At 47.0% G+C, this 25,874-nt stretch overlaps 1 protein-coding gene across 1 annotated transcript in view; it reads left to right on the top strand.

Annotated features, from left to right (window-relative positions):
• The window catches only part of LOC119978274 (trinucleotide repeat-containing gene 6A protein-like), a 209,743-nt gene that overhangs the window by 181,625 nt on the left and 2,244 nt on the right, over nt 1–25,874 (top strand). Inside the window, 4 exon segments of the mRNA XM_038819765.1 lie at nt 10,827–10,934; nt 11,406–11,624; nt 14,395–14,465; nt 15,532–15,671. Of these exon segments, the coding sequence (XP_038675693.1) occupies nt 10,827–10,934; nt 11,406–11,624; nt 14,395–14,465; nt 15,532–15,671 (538 nt within the window).

The raw sequence follows: 25,874 nt of genomic DNA, 5'->3' as shown, positions 1-25,874 counted from the left end.
GGAGCCCAAATTTCTCCTCCAGCTCTCCCAGGCTCGCAAACCTCCCCTCTATAAACAAGTCCCTCAGTTGTCTAATACCCGCCCTCTGCCAGCTCTGGAATCCCCCTCCTGTGTTTCCCGGTGCAAATCTGTGGTTCCCTCTTAGTGGTGCCCCTATCAGACCTCCCACTTCCCCCCTGTGTCGCCTCCACTGCCCCCAGATCTTGAGGGTGGCCGCCACCACCGGGCTCGTGGTATACCTCGTGGGAGGGAGCGGCCATGGTGCCGTTACCAGTGCCCCTAAGCTTATGTTGCCGCAGGACGCCCTCTCCATGCGCTTCCAGGCTGCCCCCTCCCCTTCCATCATCCACTTTCGTACCATCGATGTATTTGCCGCCCAGTAATATCCTGAAAGGTTGGGTAACGCCAGCCCTCCACTATCCCTACTCCGCTCCAAAAAGACCCTTCTAACTCTCGGGGTGCCATGTGCCCACACATACCCCATGATACTACTCGTTACCTTCTTGAAAAAGGCCCTGGGGAGGAAGATGGGCAGACACTGGAACAAAAACAAGAACCTCGGGAGGACCGTCATTTTAACTGACTGCACCCTCCCTGCCAGCGACAGCGGCACCATGTCCCACCTCTTAAACTCCTCCTCCATCTGCTCCACCAGTCTGGAAAAGTTCAACTTGTGTAGGGTCCCCCAGTTCTTTGCCACCTGCACCCCCAAATACCTAAAACTTTTAACTGCTCTTTTGAAGGGGAGCCTCCCAATTCCCTCCCCTTGGTCTCCCGGGTGTATTACAAAGACCTCACTTTTCCCCAGATTTAATTTATATCCCGAAAAGTCCCCGAACTCCGCTAGTATCCCCATTACCTCCGGCATTCCCCCCTCCGGGTCTGCCACATACAACAACAAATCATCCGCATAGAGCGAGACCCGATGTTCCTCCCCTCCCCTTGTCAGTCCTCTCCACCCCCCTGAACCCCTCAGTGCCATCGCCAACGGCTCAATCGCTAATGCAAAGAGTAAGGGAGATAGGGGACATCCCTGCCTAGTACCTCGATGGAGCCCAAAATATTCTGACCTCCTCCCGTTTGTTACCACACTTGCCATCGGAGCTGAATAGAGCAGTTTTACCCACTTGATAAATCCCTCCCCAAACCCAAACCTTTCCAACGTCTCCCACAAGTATTCCCACTCCACCCTGTCAAATGCCTTCTCCGCGTCCAGCGCTACCACTATCTCCGCCTCCCCTTCCACTGCTGGCATCATAATCACATTTAACAATCTCCGGACATTTGTGTTAAGTTGGCGTCCCTTCACGAACCCCGTCTGGTCTTCATGGACTACCCCTGGCACACAGTCCTCTATCCTGGTTGCCAGGACCTTTGCTAACAGCTTGGCATCTACATTTAAGAGGGAGATAGGCCTGTAGGACCCGCACTGGACCGGGTCCTTGTCCCGCTTCAAAATCAAGGAGATCAGGGCCTGCGACATTGTTGGAGGCAGAACCCCCCCCTCGCGCGCCTCATTGAAGGCTCGCACCAGCACTGGACCCACCAAGTCCACAAATTTCCTGTAAAACTCCACCGGGAACCCATCCGGCCCCGGCGCCTTCCCCGCCTGCATCTGGCCTATCCCTTTAATTAGCTCCTGCAGCTCTATCGGCGCCCCCAACCCTTCCACCAGCTCCTCCTGTACCTTTGGGAACCCCAATTTGTCGAGAAAGTTCTTCATTCCCCCTCTCCTCTTCGGCGGTTCAGACCTATACAATTCCCTATAGAAGTCCCTAAAGACCCTATTCACCTCTTGCCCCTTCTGCACTACATCCCCACCCCTCTCTCTCACTCCCCCAATCTCTCTGGCTGCATCTCGCTTACGAAGCTGGTGTGCCAGCATCCTGCTCGCCTTTTCCCCGTACTCATACGCCGCACCCTGCGCCCTTCTCCACTGCATTTCCGCCTTCCTAGTGGTCAGTAGGTCGAACCTGGCCTGCAAGCTACGCCGCTCCCTTAATAGCCCCTCCTCTGGCGCCGCCGCATATTTCCTATCTACTTCTAGGAGCTCCCCCACCAGCCTCTCCCTTTCCTGCCTCTCCTTCCTCTCTCTGTGTGCCCTTATGGAGATCAGCTCTCCTCTAATCACTGCTTTCAAGGCCTCCCAGACCGTCCCCACCTGCACCTCACCTGTGTCATTCGTACCCAGATAGTTCTCAATGCCCGTTCTCACCCTTCTGCACACCTCTTCGTCCGCCAACAGCCCTACATCCAGGCGCCACAACGGGCGTTGGTCCCGCGCCTCCCCCATGTCCACGTCCACCCAATGTGGTGCATGGTCCGATATCGCAATGGCCGAGTACTCCGTGTCCTGCACTCTCGGTATCAGCCCCCTGTTCAATACGAAAAAATCGATCCTAGAGTACACTCTGTGGACGTGGGAGAAAAAAGAATACTCCCTCGCCCTAGGCCTACCAAATCTCCATGGGTCTACCCCTCCCATCTGCTCCATGAACCCCCTTAACACCTCTGCCGCTGCCGGCCTCCTATTCGTCCTGGAACTCGATCTATCCAGCCCAGGGTCTAACACCGTATTAAAGTCCCCTCCCATGATCAGGCCCCCTGCCTCCAGTCCCGGGATGAGGCCCAGCAGGCGCCTCATAAAACCCGCGTCGTCCCAGTTCGGGGCATACACATTTACCAGTACCACACTCTCTCCCTGCAGCCTACCCCTCACCATCACGTACCTGCCCTCCTTGTCTGCCACCACCTCTGCCGCCACAAACGACACTCTCTTTCCCACCAAAATCGCCACCCCCCCGGTTCTTGATATCCAAGCCTGAGTGGAACACCTGTCCCACCCACCCCCTTCTCAGGCGGACCTGATCTGCTACCCTCAAATGAGTCTCCTGCAGCATTGCTACATCAGCCTTCAGTCCCTTCAGGTGTGAGAAGACCCTTGATCTTTTGACCGGCCCATTCAGCCCCCTTACGTTCCACGTGATCAATCGGGTCGCAGAGCGACCCGTCCCTACTCCCTGTCGATTAGCCATGTCTTGTCCCTTGCTCGCCCCGGGTCATCCCTTCTTTTCTGACCCGCTTCCCATAGCGATGGCCCACCCCCCCCGGCTCTCCCCTTCTCGTCCCTGGTCTTTCTAGCAGCAACCCGGTGTCCCCCCCCAGTCCCCCCCCCCTTCCCCCCCCCCCTTCCCCCCCCCCCCCCCCCCCCTGGCTAGGACCCCTCCTAGCCGCGATGTACCCCACATCGTACTCCCGAGAGTCAGCTGGTCTCCGCTGACCCGGCTGCTCCTGCCACATTCCGACTCCTCCCGGTTCACCCCATCTGCGCCCGTGAAAGATCCCCTTAAAACCCCCGAGAAAGACCCGCATAATCAACCCGCTCCCCCCCGTCCCGTCTCCCCAACTTAACGATATAAATACAAATACCCAATGGCAACTAAATACATAAATACTTAACTACATACTTAAATAACAAAATAATTAACTAACTATCAACTAACAGTGTGCCCAACCATCACCCTCCATCAAACAGTATAAATAACCGCAGATAACCATAACCCGAAAAGAAAAAAAAGAACAAAAAACCCCCCCAAGCACCCAAAGAAAAAGGGTAAGAGGGGTAAATAACTAAGGGAAATTGGAAACGGGAAAAAACACCCCATAAGAAGCCAACGACCCACAATAGAGATTTCAACAGTACAAATATACAGAAACACCCAACAACTCGAAACCTTCAAAATATTCAGAAAAGTCAACCGTTCGAGAAAAAACACCCCAAACACTCCACGAAACTGTTACCCAGTTCCGACCTGGCCTGAAAAAGAAAAGGGCCACTTGCACAATCAAGAGTCCCCCGGCGGCTACGACCGCCGGTGCTCCCAGGTTTTAGTTCGTGTCCAACTTTTCCTCTTGTACAAAGGTCCAGGCCTCCTCTGGGGACTCGAAATAATGATGTTGGTCCTTGTAGGTGACCCACAAGCGCGCCGGTTGCAACATTCCAAATTTGATCTTTTTCGCGTGTAGCACCGCCTTTGTCCGGTTGTACCGGGCCCGCCGCTTTGCCACCTCCGCACTCCAGTCCTGGTACACCCTTACCGTCGAGTTCTGCCACTTGCTGCTTTTCTCCCTTTTAGCCCACCTCAGGACTTTCTCTCGATCACTTAGCCGCTGGAACCGCACCAGCACCGCCCTCGGGGGCTCGTTTGCCCTAGGCCTCCTGGCCATGACCCGGTATGCCTCTTCCAATTCCAGGGGCGCCGGACCGGCCCCTTCCCCCATCAGGGAGCTCAACATCTCCGCCACATATCCCGGGAGATCCGACCCCTCCAGGCCTTCTTCCAGGCCCAGGATCCTCAAATTTTTCCTCCTCATCCGAGTGTCCAGCTCCTCGAAGCGGCTCTGCCACTTCATGTGGAGTGCCTCGTGCACCTCCACCGTTGCCCCGATGACTGTGGCCTCCTCCTCCCTCGCGGCCATCTCCTGCTGCAGATCTTTAATCGACGCCTCTTGGATCGCCTGGGCTCCCACCAACCTGGTGGCCGTCGCGTTCATGGACTCTAAGAGTTCCACTTTCATCTCCGTGAAAAAACGGAGGAGAGCGGCCTGCTGCTCCTCCGCCCATTTCTTCCACTCCTCCGGTGCACCGCCGGCCGCCATTTTGATTTTCTTCCCCCGCTTTTTTTGGGGAGCTGCTGCCGTTTTTCTTGCCGCTCCACTCCGGGTACCGACCATAAAATCGGTCTAGTTCTCCTCAGGGGACCTTCCCCCACCGGGATTCGTTTTTTCAGCGCCGTTGGGGCCCTCCAATTGGCCCAAAAACACCTTTGTTGCAGGAGCTTCCAAATGTGCGGCTTAGCTAGTCATAGCCGCAACCGGAAGTCGTACTGCGTGCAGTTCTAATCGCCACATTATAGGAAGGATGTGGAAGCTTTGGAAAGAGTTCAGAGGAGATTTACTAGGATGTTGCCTGGTATGGAGGGAAGGTCTTACGAGGAAAGGCTCAGGGACTTGAGGTTGTTTTCGTTAGAGAGGAGAAGGCTGAGAGGTGACTTAATAGAGACATATAAGATAGTCAAAGGGTTAGATAGGGTGGACAGTGAGAGTCTCTTTCCTCGGATGGTGATGACCAACACGAGGGGACATAGCTTTAAATTGAGGGGTGGTAGGTATAGGACAGATGTCAGAGGCAGTTTCTTTACTCAGAGTAGTAGGGGTGTGGAACGCCCTGCCTGCAACAGTAGTAGACTCGCCAACTTTAAGGGCATTTAAATGGTCACTGGATAGACATATGGATTAAAATGGAATAGTGTAGGTCAGATAGGCTTCAGATGGTTTCACAGGTTGGCGCAACATTGACGGCCGAAGGGCCCGTATTGCGCTGTTATGTTCTATGGTCAGTGAACACCGACTTAATGAGTGAACGGGAGTTGGTGTAAGTTAAGACATAGTTAGCAGAGTTTTTGGTGACCTCTGGTTTATGATGGGTAAAATGTGGGAAATATGCCAGGCATGCATTGGTCAAGTCTAGAAGTAATAACGGCATGAATGAGGGTTTCAGGAAATGTGATGCAAGGGAAGCATTAGAGGTCAAAGTAGATGTTCTTGCTGCAAATATGTGATCAGAAGCTCATCTCGGTCAAATATGACACCAAGGTTTGGTTTCAGACAATTGCCAGATCGTGGAAGGAGTCAATAGGGGAATGGAGTTAGAGCAGAGATTGGAAACAATGGCTTCAAGTCTTCCCAGTATTTAATTGGAGGAAATGTCTGACCTTGCAGTACTGGATCTCAGGAGAGCAGAATGAAAATTGAATTCTGAATGGTGGTCACGAGGTAAAGCTGGGTGTCGGCAGCAAATATGTGAAAACTCAAGCTGTGCTTCTACATGATGTCACCAAGGGGAAACATGTAGATGGGAAATAGGGAGAAACCCAAAGATAGATACTTTGGGAATAGCACAGGTATTGTGCAAGAGTGGGTAAAATAGCTGACAGGTCAAGAAGGACAAGGGAAGATAATTTGCCTTTGTCATTGCTACACAGCTTGTCATTGACTTTGATTAGAACCCTTACAGTGGCAGGGTTGGAAACCTGATTGGAGGTCTGGGAAAGAGTGGCACTGATTTGGGAGGTGGCAACTCATTCGACTTTGGGGAGGAAAGGAAGGTTGGAGATGGGTGATAATTTGCAATGATAATGGGGTCAAGGATTGTTTTTTGAGGCGTCAATGACAGCAGATATAAGAGTGGGCAACACATGAAGTTCAACTGAAGGTAAATTGTGAAGCATGCATTTCTTCATTGCAAATTGATTTGTGTTCCAGAGGCTAACATAGCTTCATAGAATGGTTACCGCACAGAAGGCAGCTTTTTCAGCCTGTCATGTCTGTGCCTGCCAGCACTCTACAAGAGCAACCCACCTACTGTATTACTCCTGGCTGTTTCATTGGAGATCTTTTCTCTTCAGATCGCCATCCGATTCTCTTCTGAAAGCTATAATTGAATCTCCCTCCACCAAACACAGGCAGTGTCTTCCAAACCTAACTACTCACTGCATTATCGTTGCTTGTTTTACCAATCACTTTAAATCAATGCCCTCCAGTTCTTTATTCTTTCCCCAATTAAGACAACTTTTTATCTACTCTATCCAAGACATGATTTTGAACAATTCTATCAAATCTTCTCTCAAAACCTCTAGCTTTTCCAATCCATCCACCATAACTGAAGTCCCTCACCCTTGGAACCATTCTTGCGAATTGTTTCTGCACTCTTTCTAATGCCTTCAAATCCTTTCTAAAGTGTATTGCCCAGAACTGAAGGCAATACTCCAATTAAGACTGAACAATGTTTTACAAACTTTATGACAAACTCCTTCCTTTTGTACTCTATGCCCCCATGTATAAAGCCTAGGATTTCTTTTTATTAACTGCTCTTCCAATCTTCCCTGGCAACATGAATGATACATGTACATATACCCCTAGGTCCTCCTGCTCCTACATCCCTTTAAAATTGTACCCTTTATTTAATATTGCCTCTATTCATTCTTCCTACCAAAATGAATCACTTCACACTCTGCATTAAATTTCATCTGCCGTTTACTACCTCATCCACCAAACTCTCTGCCATTTTGAAGTAGAGATGCCGACGCTGGACTGGGGTGGGCACAGTAAGAAGTCTTACACCAGGTTACAGTCCAACAGGTTTACTTAGAATCTCGAACTTTCAGAGCATAGCTCCAACATCAGGTGAGTGAAGAGGTAGGTTACACCAACACAGCATCTATAGACAAATGCAAATATGGCCCATCAGAAGCCCCTGATCTTTGGGTAAGCGTTCTCCAAGGTGAATTCGGGATGCACATCAACGCAGAATCGCCAAGCAGAAACTGATAGCCAAGTTCCGCACTCGTGCATGCAGCCTCAACCAGGATCATGGATTCATGTCTCACTGCATTTAACCCCCCACCATCTGGGCTTGCGAAATCCTGCCAACAGTCCTGGCTTGAGACAATTCATACCTCTTTAACCTGTGATTATCCCTCTCTCCTGTCGCACCTTCTGGACCTGTAAAGATTTAATTTTTTTAAATAAATAAATTTAGAGTCCCCAAATCATTTTTTCCAATTAAGGGGCAATTTGGCATGGCCACTCCACCTACCCTGCACATCTTTGGGTTGTGGGGGCGAAACCCATGCAAACATGGGGAGAATGCCCAAACGCCACACGGAACGTGACCTAGAGCAGGGGTCGAACCTGGGACCTCGGCTCCGTGAGGTAACAGTGCTAACCACCACCACCGTGCTGCCCTTGTAAATACTTAATTACCTGCAAAGACTTACATTCAAAGTATCATCTTGCATCATTGGTTTTGTCTATATATGCTGTGTTTGTGTAGCCTTCCTCTTCACTCCAAAAGCCCGTGATTCCAAATAAACGTGTAGGACTTTAACATTCTTTTTGAAGTTTACCTTCCTTACAGTTCACAATACATCCAAGTTTTAAGTCATCCATAAATTTTGAAATTGTGCCCTCTGCACCCAAGTCTCAATACTGAGCTCTGGGGTACCTCACTATAAACCTAAACAGAACTGTTCACCAGTATTCTGTTTCTTGTCACTCAGCCTCTTTTATTCAATGAGTCTAACTTTGCCCACAAGCCTGTTGTGTAGTATTTCATCAAATGCCCTTGGAAGCCCATGTACACCATGTTAAACATATTGCTCTCATCCACCCTCTCTGTTACCTCATGAAAACGCTTAAGTAAATTAGTTGAACACAATTTTCCCCTTAACAAATCTGGCATTTCTGATTTGATCCTGAATTATTATTTCTAAAGGTTTTTACATCTCATCTGGTCCTGGTGACTCATCAACTTTCAATACAGCTGGTCTATCTAATATCTCTTCATTAATTGTTAGCTCATTGGAGTCTCAGCTACCTTTTCTTTCACATTAACTTGGTCAGCATCTTACTGACTCACCTGATGAAGGAGCTGCGCTCTGAAAACTAGTGATTTAAAACAAACCTGTTGGACTTTAACCTGGTGTTGTAAGACTACTTACTGTGCCCATCCCAGTCCAACACCGGCATCTCCACATCATAGCATCTTTGTGGGTAAAGACTGATGCCCATCCGTGTCCCGGCTCCATGCATTAACCCCCTTTTAGATCCGGAATCAGCCCCACTCCTACTTTTGCCACCTTTTTATTATTTGTATACTTCTAGAAGACTTTTGGATTCCCTTTAACGGTAGCTAATAGTGTCTCCTCGTACTCTGCTAATTTTTTCACTTCCCCTCTGGATCTTGTATGCTGACTCTGATTCTCCATTATATTGTATACCTGACCCCTGTCATTTGCATCCTTTTTCTGCATCATCCTACTGTCTTTCATTACACAGGAAGTTCTGGATTTGTTTACCTTACTGTTGCCCCTTGTGGGAATGTACCTTGACTGTGCCTGAACCATCATCTCTTTGAAGGCAGCCTATTGTTCAATTACACTTTTGCCTACCAATTTATCTGGGCCAGATCCATTGTCACCCATTTAGATTGGCTCTCCCCAAATCAATTGTTCATAGCCTGGATTACTCTTGTCCTTTTCCATAGCCGACCTAAATTGTGTACTATGATTACTGCCCCCTAAATGTTTCCCTATTGATCCACCTTATTCCCTGAACTAGATCCAGAAATGCCTCCTCCCTCATTGGACGGAAACATACTGATGTAGAAAATTTTCCCAAACACATTCCAGAAACGTTTCCCCTCTTTGCCTTTTACACTATTACTATTCCAGTCTATGTTGGGGTAGTTAAAGTCCCCCCCCATTATAGCAACTTAGAATTATTGCACCTCTTTGTAATTTCCTTCCAAAACCAGGAGCTTGACCTTCTGCAGTTGTTGAGACTTCCTGCACATTTGATTATCCAGGATACAAGAAATGTTCTGGATATCTCCCAGGGGACAAGATACACACTCCATAAGACGCAGCTGTCCTGCTGTGACTCTAGACTATCAAACTCGCTACTAAAATAATGACTCTCCAGTTACGTACTGATGGCTGCTTTTCCTATGTTGATGTAACTTTCAGAATCTATCAGAAGGTTAACTGAACTTTGGATTTGAAATTTATTAAAAATTCAAACCTAGTATCCCCAATTATTTAATTTTAACTTTATCACCTGGATCTGATTGAACACTGATTTCAATTATGATAAATTCTCAAATTGGTTTTGGTTTTTATACGAATGAATAGTTCATGTCTTAGAATAGACTAAACTAAAGATTTACCAGTATACTGACCAAGCCTGAATTTATCAATTCTCCATTGATTGTACTCTCATACACTGCCTTCCCAATCTTCAATTGTAGCCCCAGTTTGCTACTTAAAGACTTGCATCTGTGCCATCTACCATGCCCTCAAGTACTTTCTAACCGATGAAGTTACTTTTTAAGTGCAGTCACAGTTGTAATGTAGGAAATGTGGCAACCAATTTGTGAAGATAACTTCCCTAAAGCAGGATTGCATCCACATGAGAGGGTTTGTAGGACTGGAGTAAGATGGCACCTCCAACTATGTGGCACTCATTTTATTGCACTAGATTGTCAGCCTGGATTATATCGGTAGAGTGGAACTTGAACCACAATCTTTTTAACTCCGGGGCCATGTGTTGCCTATTGAACAGTGGCTGATGCTTTATAAACCAAATCTGTGGGTGTAGCTGTCACCTGACTTCCTCTAGCTATCCATAGCTGAAGTGGTATTTTCTGGCTGGTGCGTGTCCATTCCAATGGGAAAACTGACCCTAGTGAAGCCAGTGTTAAAACTGAAGAATGTTTAAATTGCACAAAAAGGATGTCTGGCTTCTCTTGCTTTTTGTTTGCGTTGTGCAGCCTCGCATGTGGAGGTCAGGACTGCTGTTATGCTGCTGGTGATGGGCTGATCAGATTGCTAGAGAGGCAGCTCCACCTGCATTGCACTGCATCCCATGCTGTCTAAGTGACTGATGAGACTTGTGCAAGGAGAAGGGAGGAATCAAGAGATGTTGTATCCTTTTTTTAAGAAAATTGGAATCCTGGATATATCCTCCATATGAGGACGGGGAAATTCCTGGATGAGAGCATGCATACTTTAGGAAACATTATGTGCCTTGTGTTTAGAAATTATAAAGTTTTATACTTTACTGCCTCGATCAACCTACCTCATTTAACAGCCAGAAGTAACAATTTAACTCCTCAATTCTGTTTTTAAAATTTTATTTCCTGGCTTATATTTATGTACGCCGCTCTCAACAAGTCATTGATGTGTCACCTTGTGTACATTCATTAGGGTCGTCCTCATCTATGAACACCACGCTGCCTTCAACTAGTGCCTGGTCCCTTGTTGGTGCCTCCAGCTACAATAGTTCCCTCAGCAGTACAGCACAAAGCACTCCAGGTAGGAATCTTCATACAAAGTTTGAACTAACCATGACCAAAATCCCCCTCTAAGCATGCCAGTATGAAAAGTCTGCTTTGCAGGTTTGTTTACAATACATTTCATCCACAGCCTGCAGCTTGTAAATGTTTCTATAACTGAGACATTTCTTTAATCACTTTTTAATAGGAGGATTTGGATAAATGTACCTCCGTTTTCTCCTCCCTGATTTTCCTCATTGGCATGTCTTCTGGTCTGTGTGTGACTGTGTCACTACGTCACTAATGCTGTCTCATAACCATCCACCAGGCGGTTGTAAGGATCTGTTGGGCATGATGCTTACTCCTTCACTGCTTGAACTTGGTAGAATAACCAATCTCCCCCCTTGCTCAATGAATTTGGGGGACTGACCAACGCCAGACTGCAACTGTGTGTGTGGTATGTAAGTATTTGATATATGAATGCTGACCTATTTGTATTTTCAATTTACAGCCAGAATCGGTGACCCCAAATCTACTTGGTCTCCTGGTCCGGTTACCAATGCTTCCCTGGCTCATGAGCTGTGGAAAGTCCCTCTGCCACCCAAAAACACTACCGCTCCGTCCCGCCCACCACCAGGGCTGACCAATCAGAAGCCTTCGTCCTCGTGGGGAAATAGCTCGCTGCGTGTGGGTGGAGGATGGGGGGCTTCAGAGTCCAGATACAACCCTGGTAAGAGACAGGTGGAATGATGCATTTTCCTTTTCCTGTAGTGAGATAAAGGATTGGCAGCAGTTCAAAGTAAACCAACCAATTGGAAGCTTTGTTACTGTGGAGCCAATATAGTATCTGCAAAGTAAGTTTCTGAAATGTTTGTTTAAAAAAACAATTGTGCGTTGGTTTCTTAATGTATTTCCACCGCTGTTCCTCACCCACTTTTTTTTCCTGCTCCTGGAAACTCTGAATTATGCTGGATATGATTCCACAGGTACCAGCAGCAATTGGGTGCCATGTATGAACCTCAACTACTTGTATTTTTGTAGCATCCCTTAACATTGTAAAACATAGAAACAGAAACTTTGCTGCACAGAAGGTGGCCATACACAGGCGGCACGGTGGCGCAGTGATTAGCACTGCTGCCTCATGGCACCGAGGACGTGGGTTCGATCTCGGTCCTGGGTCACTGTTCATGTGGCATTTGCACATTCTCACTGTGTCAGCATAGGTCTCGCCTCCACAACCCAAAGATGTGCAGAGCAGGTGGTTGGCCAGGCTAAATTGCCCCTTAATTGGATACTCCAATTTTTTTTTTAAAGGTGGCCGTACACTACATTGTGCCTGTGCTGGTTGAAAAATAGATATCCACCCTAACCCTGTTTTCCAACCCTTGGTCCCTTGCGTGTTACATCATTTGAAGTGCAAACCCCAGATATGCTCTTAAATGTGACTGGGCTTCTGCTACCACTCTTGAGTTCCAGACCCCATCACCCTCCGAGTGAAAAAGATTCTTCTCAACTCTCCTTTCATCCTTCAACCAACTGCCATAATCTATGCTTCTGGGTTATTTAACTATTTGCTCCGGGAAATAGATTGTTCCTGCCTTTAGGGATAGCACAGCACATATGGCTAGTACTGTGGCTTCACCGTGCCAGGGTCCCAGGTTCGATTCCCTGCTGGGTCACTGTCTGTGTGGAGTCTGCAAGTTCCCCCGTGTCTGCGTGGGTTTCCTCCGGGTGCTCCGGTTTCCTCCCACAGTCCAACGACGTGCAAGTTAGGTGGATTGGCCATGATAAATTGCCCTGAGTGTCCAAAAAGGTCAGGAGGGGTTATTGGGTTATGGGGAGAGGGTGGAAGTGAGGGCTTAAGTAGGTCGGTGCAGACTAGATGGGCCAAATGACCTCTTTCTGCACTGTATGTTCTGTGTATCTATGTACCTACGCAACCTAAGATTCTCTTCATTTAATACAGCTCAATTCAATCTCCTCTCGTTCTCCTCTGTTCCAAAGAAATTAACCCCAACCAATCCAATCCTCCTCAAAATTAAATTCTTAATTTGTGGGAACATAATCTTTATTAGTGCTAGAAGTAGGCTTACATTAACAGTGCAATGAAGTTACTATGAAAAGCCCCTAGATGCTACACTCTAGCACCTGTTCGCATACACTGAGGGAGAATTCAGAATGTCCAATTCACCCAACAAGCACGTCTTTCGGGACGTGTGGGAGGAAACCGGAGCAGACACTGGAAGAACGTGCAGACTCTGCACCGACAGTGACCCAAGCCGGGAATCGAACCCGGGTCTCTGGTACTGTGAAGCAACAGTGCTGACCATTGTGCTACCGTAACATCCATCCTAGTCGATCTCTATCTTAAATTTGATTACATTCTTCCTGTTATAAAGTGACTGGAACTGTACCAAGTGCTCTAGCTACGGCTTAATTCATGTTTCACGCAAAAGCAAAATTTTGTAGATGCCAGAAAGCTGAAGAAAAAAACAGGAAAAGCTGGAAATAATCAGTAGGTCTGACAGCATGTGTAGAGAGATAGTGAACATTTCAGGTTGCTGAACTTTCATCAGAATCCAGTTTAACTCTTTCTCTCCACAGATGCTGCCATACTTGCTGAGTATTTTTTAAATTTAAAGTACATAATTCAATTTTTTTTCCAGTTGAAGGGTAATTTAGCGTGGCTAAATCCACCTACCCTGCACATCGTTGAGTTATGGGGGTGAGACCCACCCAGACACGGGGAGAATGTGCAAATGCCACACAGACTGTGACCCGGTGCCAGGATCGAACCCGGGTCACTGTCTGTGTGGCATTTACACATTCTCCCTGGGCAACAGCGCTAACCACTTCGCCACCATGCCACCCATGCTTGCTGAGTATTTACAACAGCTTCTGTTTTTTCAAACTTTCACTATCTATAGCAGTTGAACTAGCTTTACTGTCTTCTGCCACCAATCCATTGGAGATGAGCATGACCTGTATACCATCTATATCCATCCTGTTCTGAGTTGCTTAATAGCACAGCAGATGTTGCCTTAATTCACCTGAGCGACTGCAAGGCTTGTTTCAATGTCTATGAAGAATATTGCTCAAGTGAAACCCTTTTAGATTTGGTCCTAGTATTTTTCATTTATGGTTAAAATGTATTTATATTCTACCCCGTGTCCCCTGTCGTCTCCCTCAATTTATGGGTGTTTCATAATAATTGAAAAATAACTTTTAATTTCTCTTTTCTCCACAGTTGTGGTCTTTGTAAATAGTAATCACATTGAATTAAGGCAAAGATTGATTAATTGGCTTTGGGAACTCCCCAATCAATCATTGTGCAGGGTCAGGATCCTGGGACTGCATGACTGCACCAGTTGGTTTCAAACAGGATGGAGCCCTGCTAATTGGCTGTACTGAAATGTTCGAGGCAATAGTATGAGTGGCGGGACAAGTGATCAGTGGGTGATGTACACCTGTTAGTTACATCCTTTTGTCTGATTTCTCAGGTCCAAACTGGGGCGACATCAGCTCAGGAAGAATAACCAACTGGCTTGTTCTCAAGAACCTCACGCCTCAGGTAAGCAAATCCATCTTATTCAAGCTGTGATTCAGTAATCCTTATGCACAGCAGCACACCACTTCTGTGTCCCTTCCATTGTAGTTAATTGAATCTTGATTGAGAAGCTAAGCAGCGATCGTCTACTTATGATCCCTTACTCTTTTCACCCTTAAGAAACTGACAGTGAACACGGCTCACTGCAACTGGAAAGAACTACGGTTGTTTACAAACTGTCTACTTATAAACTTTGTCATTTTTATAGGCAAATTAACCTGTGCAACTGTCACTCCATTTCCACCTTCTCCACGGGCATTGTGTTGTGCTGTTGACCTTCTTCAAATGGCATTCACCATGTGTGATTATAGACATGGGGAGTCAACAGGCTAATCTCTCTGGGACATTTTCCAGGTCACTGGTAGCCAGAACCCTGGATGATTAAATTGCTTCCCCTCTGTGACTCATGCTGTCATGGTTAACTTAACAGAGTTTGAACAGAAGCTGTGTGGCTCAGTATCACAGTATCTTTCCAGGAGCCGGTGCAGACTCGATGGGCCGAATGGCCTCCTTCTGCACTGTAAATTCTATGGTTCTAATTCCATGGTAGCTCACTCAATTGTCTATGAGCCCTATCAGTGTATTCAATGTGATACAGACCTAACACAATTTTAATTTCTCGCCCTTCGATCATTCAGATTCACTATGTAATTGCCTAACCAACCCTGGTGCTTTAGACATTGGGAGCTTCTCTTCAACACAGTTTCTTGGTTTTGCCTATCAACCAGATAGTGTGTGTTCTGGGTACGGAATCTCTTGCCCTAATTTGACACCCAATTATTTTACCTTGGCATTGGTGGTTGTACCTTCAACTGCCTAGAATTTCCTCCCTATACTCTGCTCCTTAAGACCTACTTGTTCGACCTTTTTTAGTCATAGTCACCTGTCCTAATATCGCCTTTTATGCTCAGTGTCAAACTTTGTTAATCATTCCTGTGAAGCACCATGGGATGTTGTGCTATGTTAAAGGAATGCTACAGGCCTGTATTAATCTCACTGACTGGGCTCTTGCTGTGTCTTTAACCTTCAGATTGACGGCTCTACTTTGCGTACACTGTGCATGCAGCACGGCCCACTAATAACATTCCACCTTAACCTGCCCCACGGAAACGCTTTGGTCTGTTACAGCTCGAAAGAAGAGGCAGCCAAGGCACAGAAATCTCTACACATGTAAGTTGGACTTGAGTTTGATTAATGAGCTTCAGGTGAAACCTCGTTGCATTTAATGGTGGGGGAAGCTACTATGTAAAATTCAAACTTGATATAACCAAGTCATGGGCTTGTGACAGTGAAGTGGGAGCAAGTCCTGAGACCGTTTACTTTTACAATATGGGGATCCACCTCGTTTCACAGGGGCTCTGCCTCATCCCCAACACACAAGTGTGCTTGTAAACTGTGCAATCTGGTGTTTTGTTTCCTCCTGTTATGAGAATTTGTCTCGTGAGTCAGAGAATTATTTTAGCTTAAAGAGAGCACAGGCCAATTGGTCTCTGCATTCCATGAAGTGCGATTCTAGGTTACCACCTTCCTTTTCAGTTGGCAGAGGTAAATGAACCTGTGCAACCTTGGAAACGGTAGTCTGAAAGATGAGATTGTAGCATGTTTTCACAACAGTTGGAAGCAACTACAATTAAAGCTATTTTAGATTGAGTATTGTATAATGAGGCAGGGTTAATTAGTAATCTCATAGTAAAAAATAAATCCTCTGCTGAAAATAATACAGTTGAACTCACTAAGTTTGATAGCAACATGACAGACAAGAATCTCAAATAAGGCCAGTGGCATAGGTGTGAGAGGAGAGCTGGCTCACTTAATCAGTTAAGTAGGCTGAAGAGTATGGTGGTATAATGGGAGGCATTAAAATAAATTATTCAAAATGTTTAATTAAAATACATTCCATTAAAAATAAAACAAAGCAAGAAAGATGCATTTGTTGCTTGCTAGGTGAGTTAAGGATAGTATTAGATTAAAAGAAGAAGCTTCTAATGTTGCAAAGAACAGTAGTACGCCTGAGGAATGGGAGAATTTTAGAAATTAGTAAAGGACGGCCAAAAAATGGATGAAAAGGGAAAATAATAGACTAACCAGGAATATAGAATTCGTATACAATTTGTAAGAGTGTGCGCTCCTTTACAAGTTTATGTAGCTACATGTATAACATATATATTGCATTTAGAGGGCGAGACGAGAGGAATTATCATGGGGCATGAGGAAATGGCAGAGATGTTGAACAAATATTTTGCCTCTTCATGGTAGACAAAAAATACATACCAGAAATAGGGGGTGACCAGGCAGCTAATAGGAGTGAGCAATTTAAAGTTATTAATATCAGAGAAAAAGTATTGGAGAAACAAGTGACTAAAAACTGACAGATCCCTCAGACTTGATGGCCCACGTCCTTGGGTTTTAAAAGAGGTAGGCATGGTGATAGCAGATGCACTGGACTGGTGATCCAGAGACCCAGGGTAATACTATGAGGACTCGGGGTCAAATCCCGCTATAGCAGATGATGGAAATTGAATCCAATAAATATCCGGAATTAAAAGTCTAATGATGACCATGAAACCATTGTTGTTTTATAAAGCCCGTTGTTTAACTAATGTCATTTAGACAAGGAAATCTGCAGTCCACCTGGTCTGGCCTACATGTGACTCCAGGTCCACAGCAATGGGTTGACTCTTAAATGTCCTCTGAAATGGCCTAACAAGCCACTCGGTGTATCAAAAACCTCCACAGACGTCTGAAAGGAAAGAAACTGAACGGACCACCCGACATTGACCTAGGCACTGGAAATGACACAGCAAACCCAGCCCCGTCAACCCTGCAAGATCTTCCTCACTAACATTTGGGGGCTTGTTCCAAACTCATGGAATCATATCTTACAGATAACGTCCCAGACACCAATATCACCATGCCTGAGTATATTCTGTCCCATCCAGCAGAGGTGGTGGAACAGTGGCGTACAGTCATAGTGAGGGAACCAACAAGAGGGAATACATTCTAGACCTCATCCTCACCAACCTGCCTGCCGCAAATAATCTTTATTGTCGCAAGTAGGCTTACATTAACACTGCAATTAAGTTACTGTGAATATCCCCTAGTCGGCCACTACGGCGCCTGTTGGGGTACACAGAGGGAGAGTTCAGAATGTCCAACTCACCTAACAGCATGTCTTTTGGGACTTGTGGGAGGAAACACACACACACACACACACACACACACACGCACATGGGGAGAACGTGCAGACTCCGCACAGACTGATCCAAGCCGGGAATCAAACCTGGGACCTGTCGCTGTGAAGCAACAGTGCTGCTCCATATATCTGTCCGTGACAGTATCGGTAGGAGTGACCACCGCACAGTCCTTGTGAAGACTAAATCCCGTCTTCACATTGAGGATATCCTCCATCGTGTTTTGTGACACTACCATCGTGCTAAATGGGATAGATTCAGAGCAGATCTAGTAACTAAAGACTGCACATCCATGAGGCGCGGTGTGACATCAGCAGGAGCAGAATTGTACTCGGCCACAATATGCAATTTCATGGTCCGGCACATTACCAACTCTACCATTAACACCAAGCCAGGGGATGAACCATGGTTCAATGAAGAGTGTAAGAGGGCATGTCAAAAAAAAAATGAAGTATCCATAGAATCCCTACAGTGCAGAAGGAGGCTCATCGGATCTGCACCGGCATGCCTAGGCACAATTCCCACCCTATCCCCGTAACCCCACCTAATCTTTAGACAATGAGAGGCGATTTAGCATGGCCAATACACCTAATCTGCATACCTTTGAACTGTGGGAGGAAACCAGAGCACCCAGAGGAAACATGTAGACAAGAATAGAATGTTCACACTCCACAAAACTCGCCACTGGTTGGAGCCAAACCTGGTACAAAGGAAGATGGTTGTGGTTGTTGGAAGTCAGTCATCTCAGTCCTGGAACAGCACTGCAAGAGTTCCTCAGGGTAGTGTCCCAGGCCCAACAACCTCAGCTGCCTATTCAATAACCTTCCTTCCAACATAAGGTTACAGAATCCCTACAGTGTAGAAGGAGACCATTCAGCCCATCGGGTCTGCACCCTACCTAGGCTCACTCCCCCACCCTATTCCAAAACCCCATGTAATTTACATATCTTTGGACACTAAGGGCCAATTTAACTTGGCCAAACTACTTAACCTGCACATCTTTACCCCGTGGGAGGAAACAAGAGCATATGCAGGAAACCCATGCAGGCATGGGGAGAATGTGCAAACTCCACACAGAGTCACCCAAGGCTGGAATTGGACCTGGATCCCTGTCTGAGGCAGCAGTGCTAACCAGCGTGCCACAGATGTGGGAAGTTCCCTGATGATTGCACAATGTTCAGCATGTCACGACTCATACTGAAGCAGTCCTCGTTCAAATGCAACAAGACGTAGACAATATCCAGGCTCTGGCTCGCAAATGGCAAGTAACACTTGCGCCACACAAATGCCTGGCAGTGAGCATCTCCAATGAGAGAGAATCAAACCATCGCCCATTGACATTTACTGACATTATCCCTGCTGAATCCCCCACCAACAACATCCTAGGGGTTACCATTGACCAAAAACTGAACTGGATTAGCCATATAAATACTGTGACTTTAAGATCAGGTGAAAGTCATGGAACCTTGTGGCAAGTAACTCACCTCCCAACTCCCCAAAGCCTGCCCACCACTTACAAGGCGCAAGTCAGGAGTGTGATGGAATACCCTCCAATTTCTTGAATGAGTACAAATCTAACAACACTATCAAAAACTTCAACACCATCCAGGACAAAGCAGCCTGCTCGATTGGCAGCCCTTCCACTAGCATTCACTCTCTCCACCACCAGCGGTTAGTAGAAGCTGTGTGTACCATCTACAACAGTGTTCTTCAAACTTTCTTTCCGGGGACCCATTTTTACCAACTGGCCAACCTTCGGGACCAACCCAGCCGACCTTCGTGACCCACACCAGCCAACCTTCACGTCCCACGCTGGCCGACCTGTGCGACCCACCATTTTCCCTTACCTTTTTTGCTGCTAACAAAAATGGAGGAAATGGTTTTGGGTCTCTTTGGCCCTCGTAAATGCTCCTCCAATGGAACCTGTTGGATGGAAGTGGAGCCTTCCCGTGTCGGAAAGTATGGAGTCTCCATCTGTCCAAAGTTCTGAATTTTCTTCCTGTAAAATTTTATCAAAATTTTGATCACTGTCCGTGTGGAGCCTGCACACTCTCCCAGTGTCTGCGGACCCCCCCCCCCCCTAACTTGTAAAAAAATGAAATGAATAAAATAAATTTTAAAAAATAAAAATTAAATGAATAAAAACCACTACAGAACTTGTAAAGCAAAAAGCTGCACCGTTTGAAAAAAAAAATAGTGCCCGCACCGCGCATGCATGCCCAAGTATCGGCGCCGATCATCGGGCGCGCATGCGCAATGCGGCCAATTTTTTGACATGTTCGCTGAATGCGCATGCGCGCGATATTCGTGCGCGCATACACAATGCGGCTGAATTTTCTTTTAACGAAAGGGAAAACGCTGGAAAATCTCAGCAAGTCTGGCAGCATCTGTAGGGAGAGAAAAGAGCTAACGTTTCGAGTCCGATGACTCTTTGACAAAGTCCAGAACTTGAAGATTGCTTAAAAAAAAGTGACGTTGCTGTAGTGGTGATTTCCCTGCAAGAGATGCATTTGCAGGTGAAAGATCAGGTGCGGTTAAGGAAGTGCTGGGTGGGACAGATGCTCCACTTTGGGTTTGATTTGAAGTCTGGGGGGGGGGGGGTTGCGATTGTGTTTGGTAAGAAAATGGTGTTTACAACGGGCAGGGAGGTGTGGGACCGTTGGGGGTGGGGGGGGTGATAGTGAGTGGGGTATTAGCGGGGCATTGGTGGTGCCGGTAAATATGTATGTGCCCATACATTTTTTTTTATGGGGCAATTTAGTGCGGTTAGTCCACCTACCCTGCACATCTTTGGTTGTGCGAGTGAGACCCCGCAGACACTGGGAGAGTGTGCAGGCTCCACGCGGACAGTGATCATGGATCGAACCTGGGTCCTCGGTCCTTGAGGCAACAGTGCTAACCACTGTCTCACCACGCTGCCCCGATGTGGATTTCATGAGGAAGCTGTTAGGGTCTATCCCAGACTTAAACTCTCATCAATTGCTCACAGGGATGTGGGCACTTTAATTGTGTATTAGAGCCCAGGGTGGATAGATCAAGTCCTAAATCAGTGGTAAGGTTGGGGATGATGAGGGAGTAGGGTTTTTACGGATCAGGTGGGGAGGTGGGGTTGGACCGGGGGGGGGGGGGGGGGGGGGGTGGATGGACGGAACTGTGCCGGTTTTGGCGCGCACGGAGTAATCCTCGCATGTCCATCGGGTGTCCTCCTGTATTTTTGTTGTGGGAAAGGCGGGAGATGATGGGAGTGGAATATGGGAATAATGATCTTGAGCCACGTGCCACACTATTTGGATATTAAGCTGGGGGGTGGGGTTTGCACGGGACAGAGGCTAGATTCAGCGTAGTTGGTGGAACAAGGAGTTTCTGTGGTAAAGTGGCACTGGGGTAAGAACTACATTGAACTGAATCAAAATTAATCAGGTCTGGGGGGGAAATTATTTTGTCTTGCTGCCCACGGAGACAGGGTGGAGAGGGTAGAGAGGCAGAGGCTGTTGGAAGGTATTGTGGAGGTGGATCAGAGGTACTCGGTGGCCCCGACTAGGGTGTTGCTGGCGGAGAGGAAGAAGCTGCAGGGGCAGTTCGATCGGCTGACAATGGGGAGGTGGTGGGTCAGCTGCAAAGGCTACGAGGGGTGCAATATGAGTATGGTGAGAAGGCGAGCCGCTTGTTTGCCCATCAGTTATGGGGGCAGGTAGTGGCAAAGGACATTGTGAAAGTGCTGACAGCAGGGGGGTAGGGGGCATGGTGTTGGAGCCGTAAAAAATAAATAAGGTGTTTGAGACCTTTTGTCAGGAGTTATACATGGCTGAGCTTGAGGGAGGGAGTAGGAGGCAGACATGGGTCAGTTTCTGGATGGGTTGGTGTTCCCCTAGCTGGAGGAGGTGAAACGGCAGGCACTGGAGCTGCAGGAGGTATTGGAATGATGCAATCGGGTAAGACGCTGGGGCTGATGGTTTCCTGGCAGAATTTTATACGCTCATCTTCTGAGTATGTTTAATGAGGTGGTCAAAAAGGGGGAACTGCCGGTTACGTTGTCACAGGTGTCTATTTCGCTAATACCGAAAAAGGACAAGGAACCGATGGAGTGCGGGTCCTTCAGGCACATCTCGCTGTTAAACATGGATGTTATGGTGTTGGCCAAATTGTTCAAGGCGGCTGGAGGGGTGTGTGCTGGAGGTACTGTCAGAGGATCAGACATGGTTCATGAAGGGGCGACAGCTCTCAAGTAATATTTGGAGGCTATTAAATGTGGTTATGACCCCGTCGGAGGGACGAGTCACAGAGGTGATCGTATCAATGGATGCAGAAAAGGCCGTTGACCGGGTGAAGTGGCAGTGTCTGTTCGAGATCTTGGGACGGTTTGGGCTTAGACTAACGTTTGTGGCTTGGGTACGTCTACTGTATGTGCCCTCTGTGGCAACTGAGAACGAATGAGATAAAGCTGGGGCATTTTGGGTTGCATTGAGGAACAAAGCAGGGTTGCCCTTTGTAGCCATTGTTGTTCACATTGGCGATTGAGCCCTTGGCGATTGCACTCCGGACGTCGGAGGAGTAGCAGGGGCTCACGGTTTGGGGTGGGGGAGATGGATTGGAGAAAGTTCTCAAATCTGCTACGTTATTACTGGGCGACGAACACTGAGAAGATGAGACGGTGGGGTGGAAGGGGACGAGTGTGAGGGCTCTGGTGACACTCCCATTGATGCTTTACCTAGGGAAGTATACGAGCAGCCCTGTGGTGGAATCTTCAATTAAGATTTGGAATCAGATAAGGACACACTATGAATTGGGGCACATGCCGGTATTGACCCCACTATGTGAGAGTCATATGTTTGTACTAGGGGGGGGGGGGGGGTGTCTAGGGTGTGTCTATGGAAGGTGGCGAGAGGAAGGGATGGTGAAGGTGAGGGATTGTTTGGGGAGAAAAATGTGGAGGAAGTGCAAGAGAGGTTTGGTTTGCCAAGGGGGAGCGAGTTTCCATATTGGCAGGTGCGAGACTGTGGAAGAAGCTGCCCTCATTCTTGCATATGCCGTAATATATAATAATGTTGTTGAAGAAGTTGTTGCTCCTGGATGTGTGGAGGGAAGGGAGGGTTGGGGATATCTATGGGTGTTTGGGAGGAAAGGGGTCGGCTTTAGTAAAAGTGAGACACGGGGCGAGGGTGCGGGCTTCACATGGACGGTGGCCCGGGGCTGGGATCGAACCTGGGATAGAACCCGGGTCCTTGGCGCCATGAGGCAGCAGTACTATCCGCTGCTGCCCTGGTCGTCTCTTGACAGTCCTTTTGCCAGCAGCTCTGCTCCATGATTTGGCCCCCAAAGCATGTACATTGAGGGAGCTTGACACGAAGTGTATGTGCAGGGCGTGAGATCTGCTCACTGCTGTCGCTCCTGGCAAGTTGGATACAGAACTGGCTTGGGCACAGAAGACAGAGGGTAGCAATAGAAGGGTGCTTTTCTGAATAGAAGGCTGTGACTAGCGGCGTTCCACAGGGATCAGTTCTGAGGCCTTTTTTGTTAATGGTGTATATGAGCGATTTGGAAGAAAATGTAGCTGGTTTGATTAGTAAGTTCACAGACAACACAAAAATTGGTGGAGTTGCGAATAGTAAAGAGGATACAGCAGGATATAAACTGATTGGAGTCTTGGGCAGAGAAATGGCAGATGGAGTTTAATCCGGACAAGTGTGAGGTAATGCACTTTGGAAGGTCCATGCATGTAGGAATTACACAATAAATGGTAGAATTGTTGTGAGTACTGACAGGCAGAGAGATCTGCATGTGAATGTCCACCGATCACTGAAAGTGGCCACGCATGTGGAGAAGGCATATGGCATGCTGGCCTTCATTGGTCGGGCATTGAATATAAAAATTGGCAAGTCATGTTGCAGCTGTACAGGACCTTAGTTAGGCCTTATTTCGAATATTGTGTACAATTTTGGTCACCAGGATGTGGATGCTTTGGAGAGGGTAGAGAGCGGTTTACTAGGATATTGCCTGGTATGGTGGGCATTTAGCTATGAGGAGAGGTTAGATAAACTCTTCCTGTTTTCACCGGAACGACTGAGGTTGAGAGGTAACCTGATAAGACGTCTACAAGATTGAGTGGCATGGACAGAATGGATAGTCAGATGCTCTTTCCTAGATTAGGAGAGTCAAGTACTGGGGGACATAGGTTTAAAGTGCGTGGGGAAAAGTGTAGAACAGATGTGCGAGACAAGTTTTTTTTACACAGAGGGTGGTAAATATATGGAACACGCGCCTTTGGAGATGGTGGGCGCAGATACGATAGCGGCATTTAAGAGACATCTTGACAAATATATGAATAGGGTGGGAATGGAAGGATTCAGACTCCGTAAGTGCAGACGGTTCTAGTTTAGGCAGGTACCATGGTCGGCGCAGGCTTAGAGGGCCGAAGGGTCTGATCCTGTGCAGTTTTGTTCTTTGTCGTCTTTGTTCTTTGCTGAAGCTTTTCATCTTTCACTCAATAGGACAAAACAATGAAAATTCACTGAATGTTCCTGTGATGAGGGTGGCACAGTGGTTAGCACTGCTGCTTCAAGGCGCTGAGGACCGGGTTCAATCCTGGGTCACTGTCCGTGTGGAGTTTGCACATTCTCCCCATGTCCACGTGGGTCTCACCCTCACAACCCAAAAGATGTGCAGGGTAGGTGGATTGGCCATGCTAAATTGCCCCTTAATGGGATTTTTTTTTTTTTATAAGTTCCTTGTGATGAGAGAGTTGTCCTTTGAGTGGCTGAGTAAATTGGGCCTATACAATTACCCATGATTGTTTTGAATGAAGGAGCAGGCTCGAAGGGCTGTATGGTCGACTCTTATTTCTTTACCTTGAGAAATTTCTGAGTAATGTACATAATCAATTAAGCAGGAAAATTCATTAAAGGCAGGAGTCCTGTGGGACTGATGGTTTAACCAACCTTTAGTCTGCTGAGAAGGATGCTGTGTGGAAGAAGATTTTATGAAGCAGGGATTCTGGATGTGGAAAAGTCAAGACCCTCTCTGGCCACTTCCTCATTTCCCTTGGCACTAAAATTACATTATGATATTCCTACATTACAACAGTGATTATATTTCAAAGTGCTTCCTTGGCTATAAAGCACTTTTAAATATCCAGTGGACATGAAAAGCACTATAAAATGCCAGTCTTTTATTTTTAATATCCCTATATTTACCTCAACAACCAAATCCTCTCTGCGAGCACTCTACCAATCACAGAACCTCCACCGTGTTTAGCTGTGTGAAACTGCAACTGAACTTTAGCTTCATTGAACCAAATGGGTCATGGCTCCTCACTCTTGTCACTCCCCATATACACACTCCTACCTCATGTCCATAAATTCTATTTTCTCTAGATCACCTAACTTCTCATTATTCAGTTGCCCTGATTGACAATTAATAGTTCTCTCTACTTGGTTTCATTTTCAAAACCAGCAGTCTTCTTTCCTCGAAATCCAACCCTGAATCTATCTCCTTTCAAACTACTGCACTACCTCTAACCTCAGGCCTTTGAACAGGTTGCTTTCAAAGTCTGTGTATGTCTGATGAAGATGCCAATTGATTATTTTACAGCCTGCTTTCTCTTCACACAGCAGTGAGGCCCTCTTGGTAATGCCACAAATCCTGTTATGTATTATCCATCTGCATGATGATATGGTTAAGTATGATATCCTCCTGGGCAGTGCCGTAGCACAGTGGTTAGCACTGCTGCCTCACGGCGCCACGGTACCGGGTTCGATCACGCCCTGGGTCACTGTCCGTGTGGAGTTTGCACATTCCCCCTGTGTTTGCATGGGCATGGGTTTCACCCCCTCAACCCAAAAAAGATGTGAAGGGTAGTTGGATTGCCATGCCAAATTGCCCCTTAATTGGAAAAAATTAATTGGGTACTCCAAAAAAAAATTTTTACGTGTGATATCCTCTCCTCCTCTCCACTGACTGACTCAATGAAAAGGTCAAACATGGTTCCAGCCAACCTATCTAGACATAGCCTGTCCATCTCCAACAATGAATTTCTTTACTTATACACTCAGCCTCCACGGATGTCCTGCTCTTACATTGGCCTCCTCTGTACTCCAGCACTGTGTCGTGGATTAATAAATCTTCCTTCAAATCAACAGCAGGGAGGCAAAGCTCATTAACCGTTTCTCTCTCCTGTTTTAAAATC

The sequence above is a fragment of the Scyliorhinus canicula genome, chromosome 15, assembly GCF_902713615.1.
Source record: "Scyliorhinus canicula chromosome 15, sScyCan1.1, whole genome shotgun sequence".
NCBI lineage: Eukaryota > Metazoa > Chordata > Chondrichthyes > Carcharhiniformes > Scyliorhinidae > Scyliorhinus > Scyliorhinus canicula.
The sequence above is the reverse complement of the archived record's forward strand: the minus strand, read 5'-3'. Positions and strand labels throughout refer to the sequence as shown.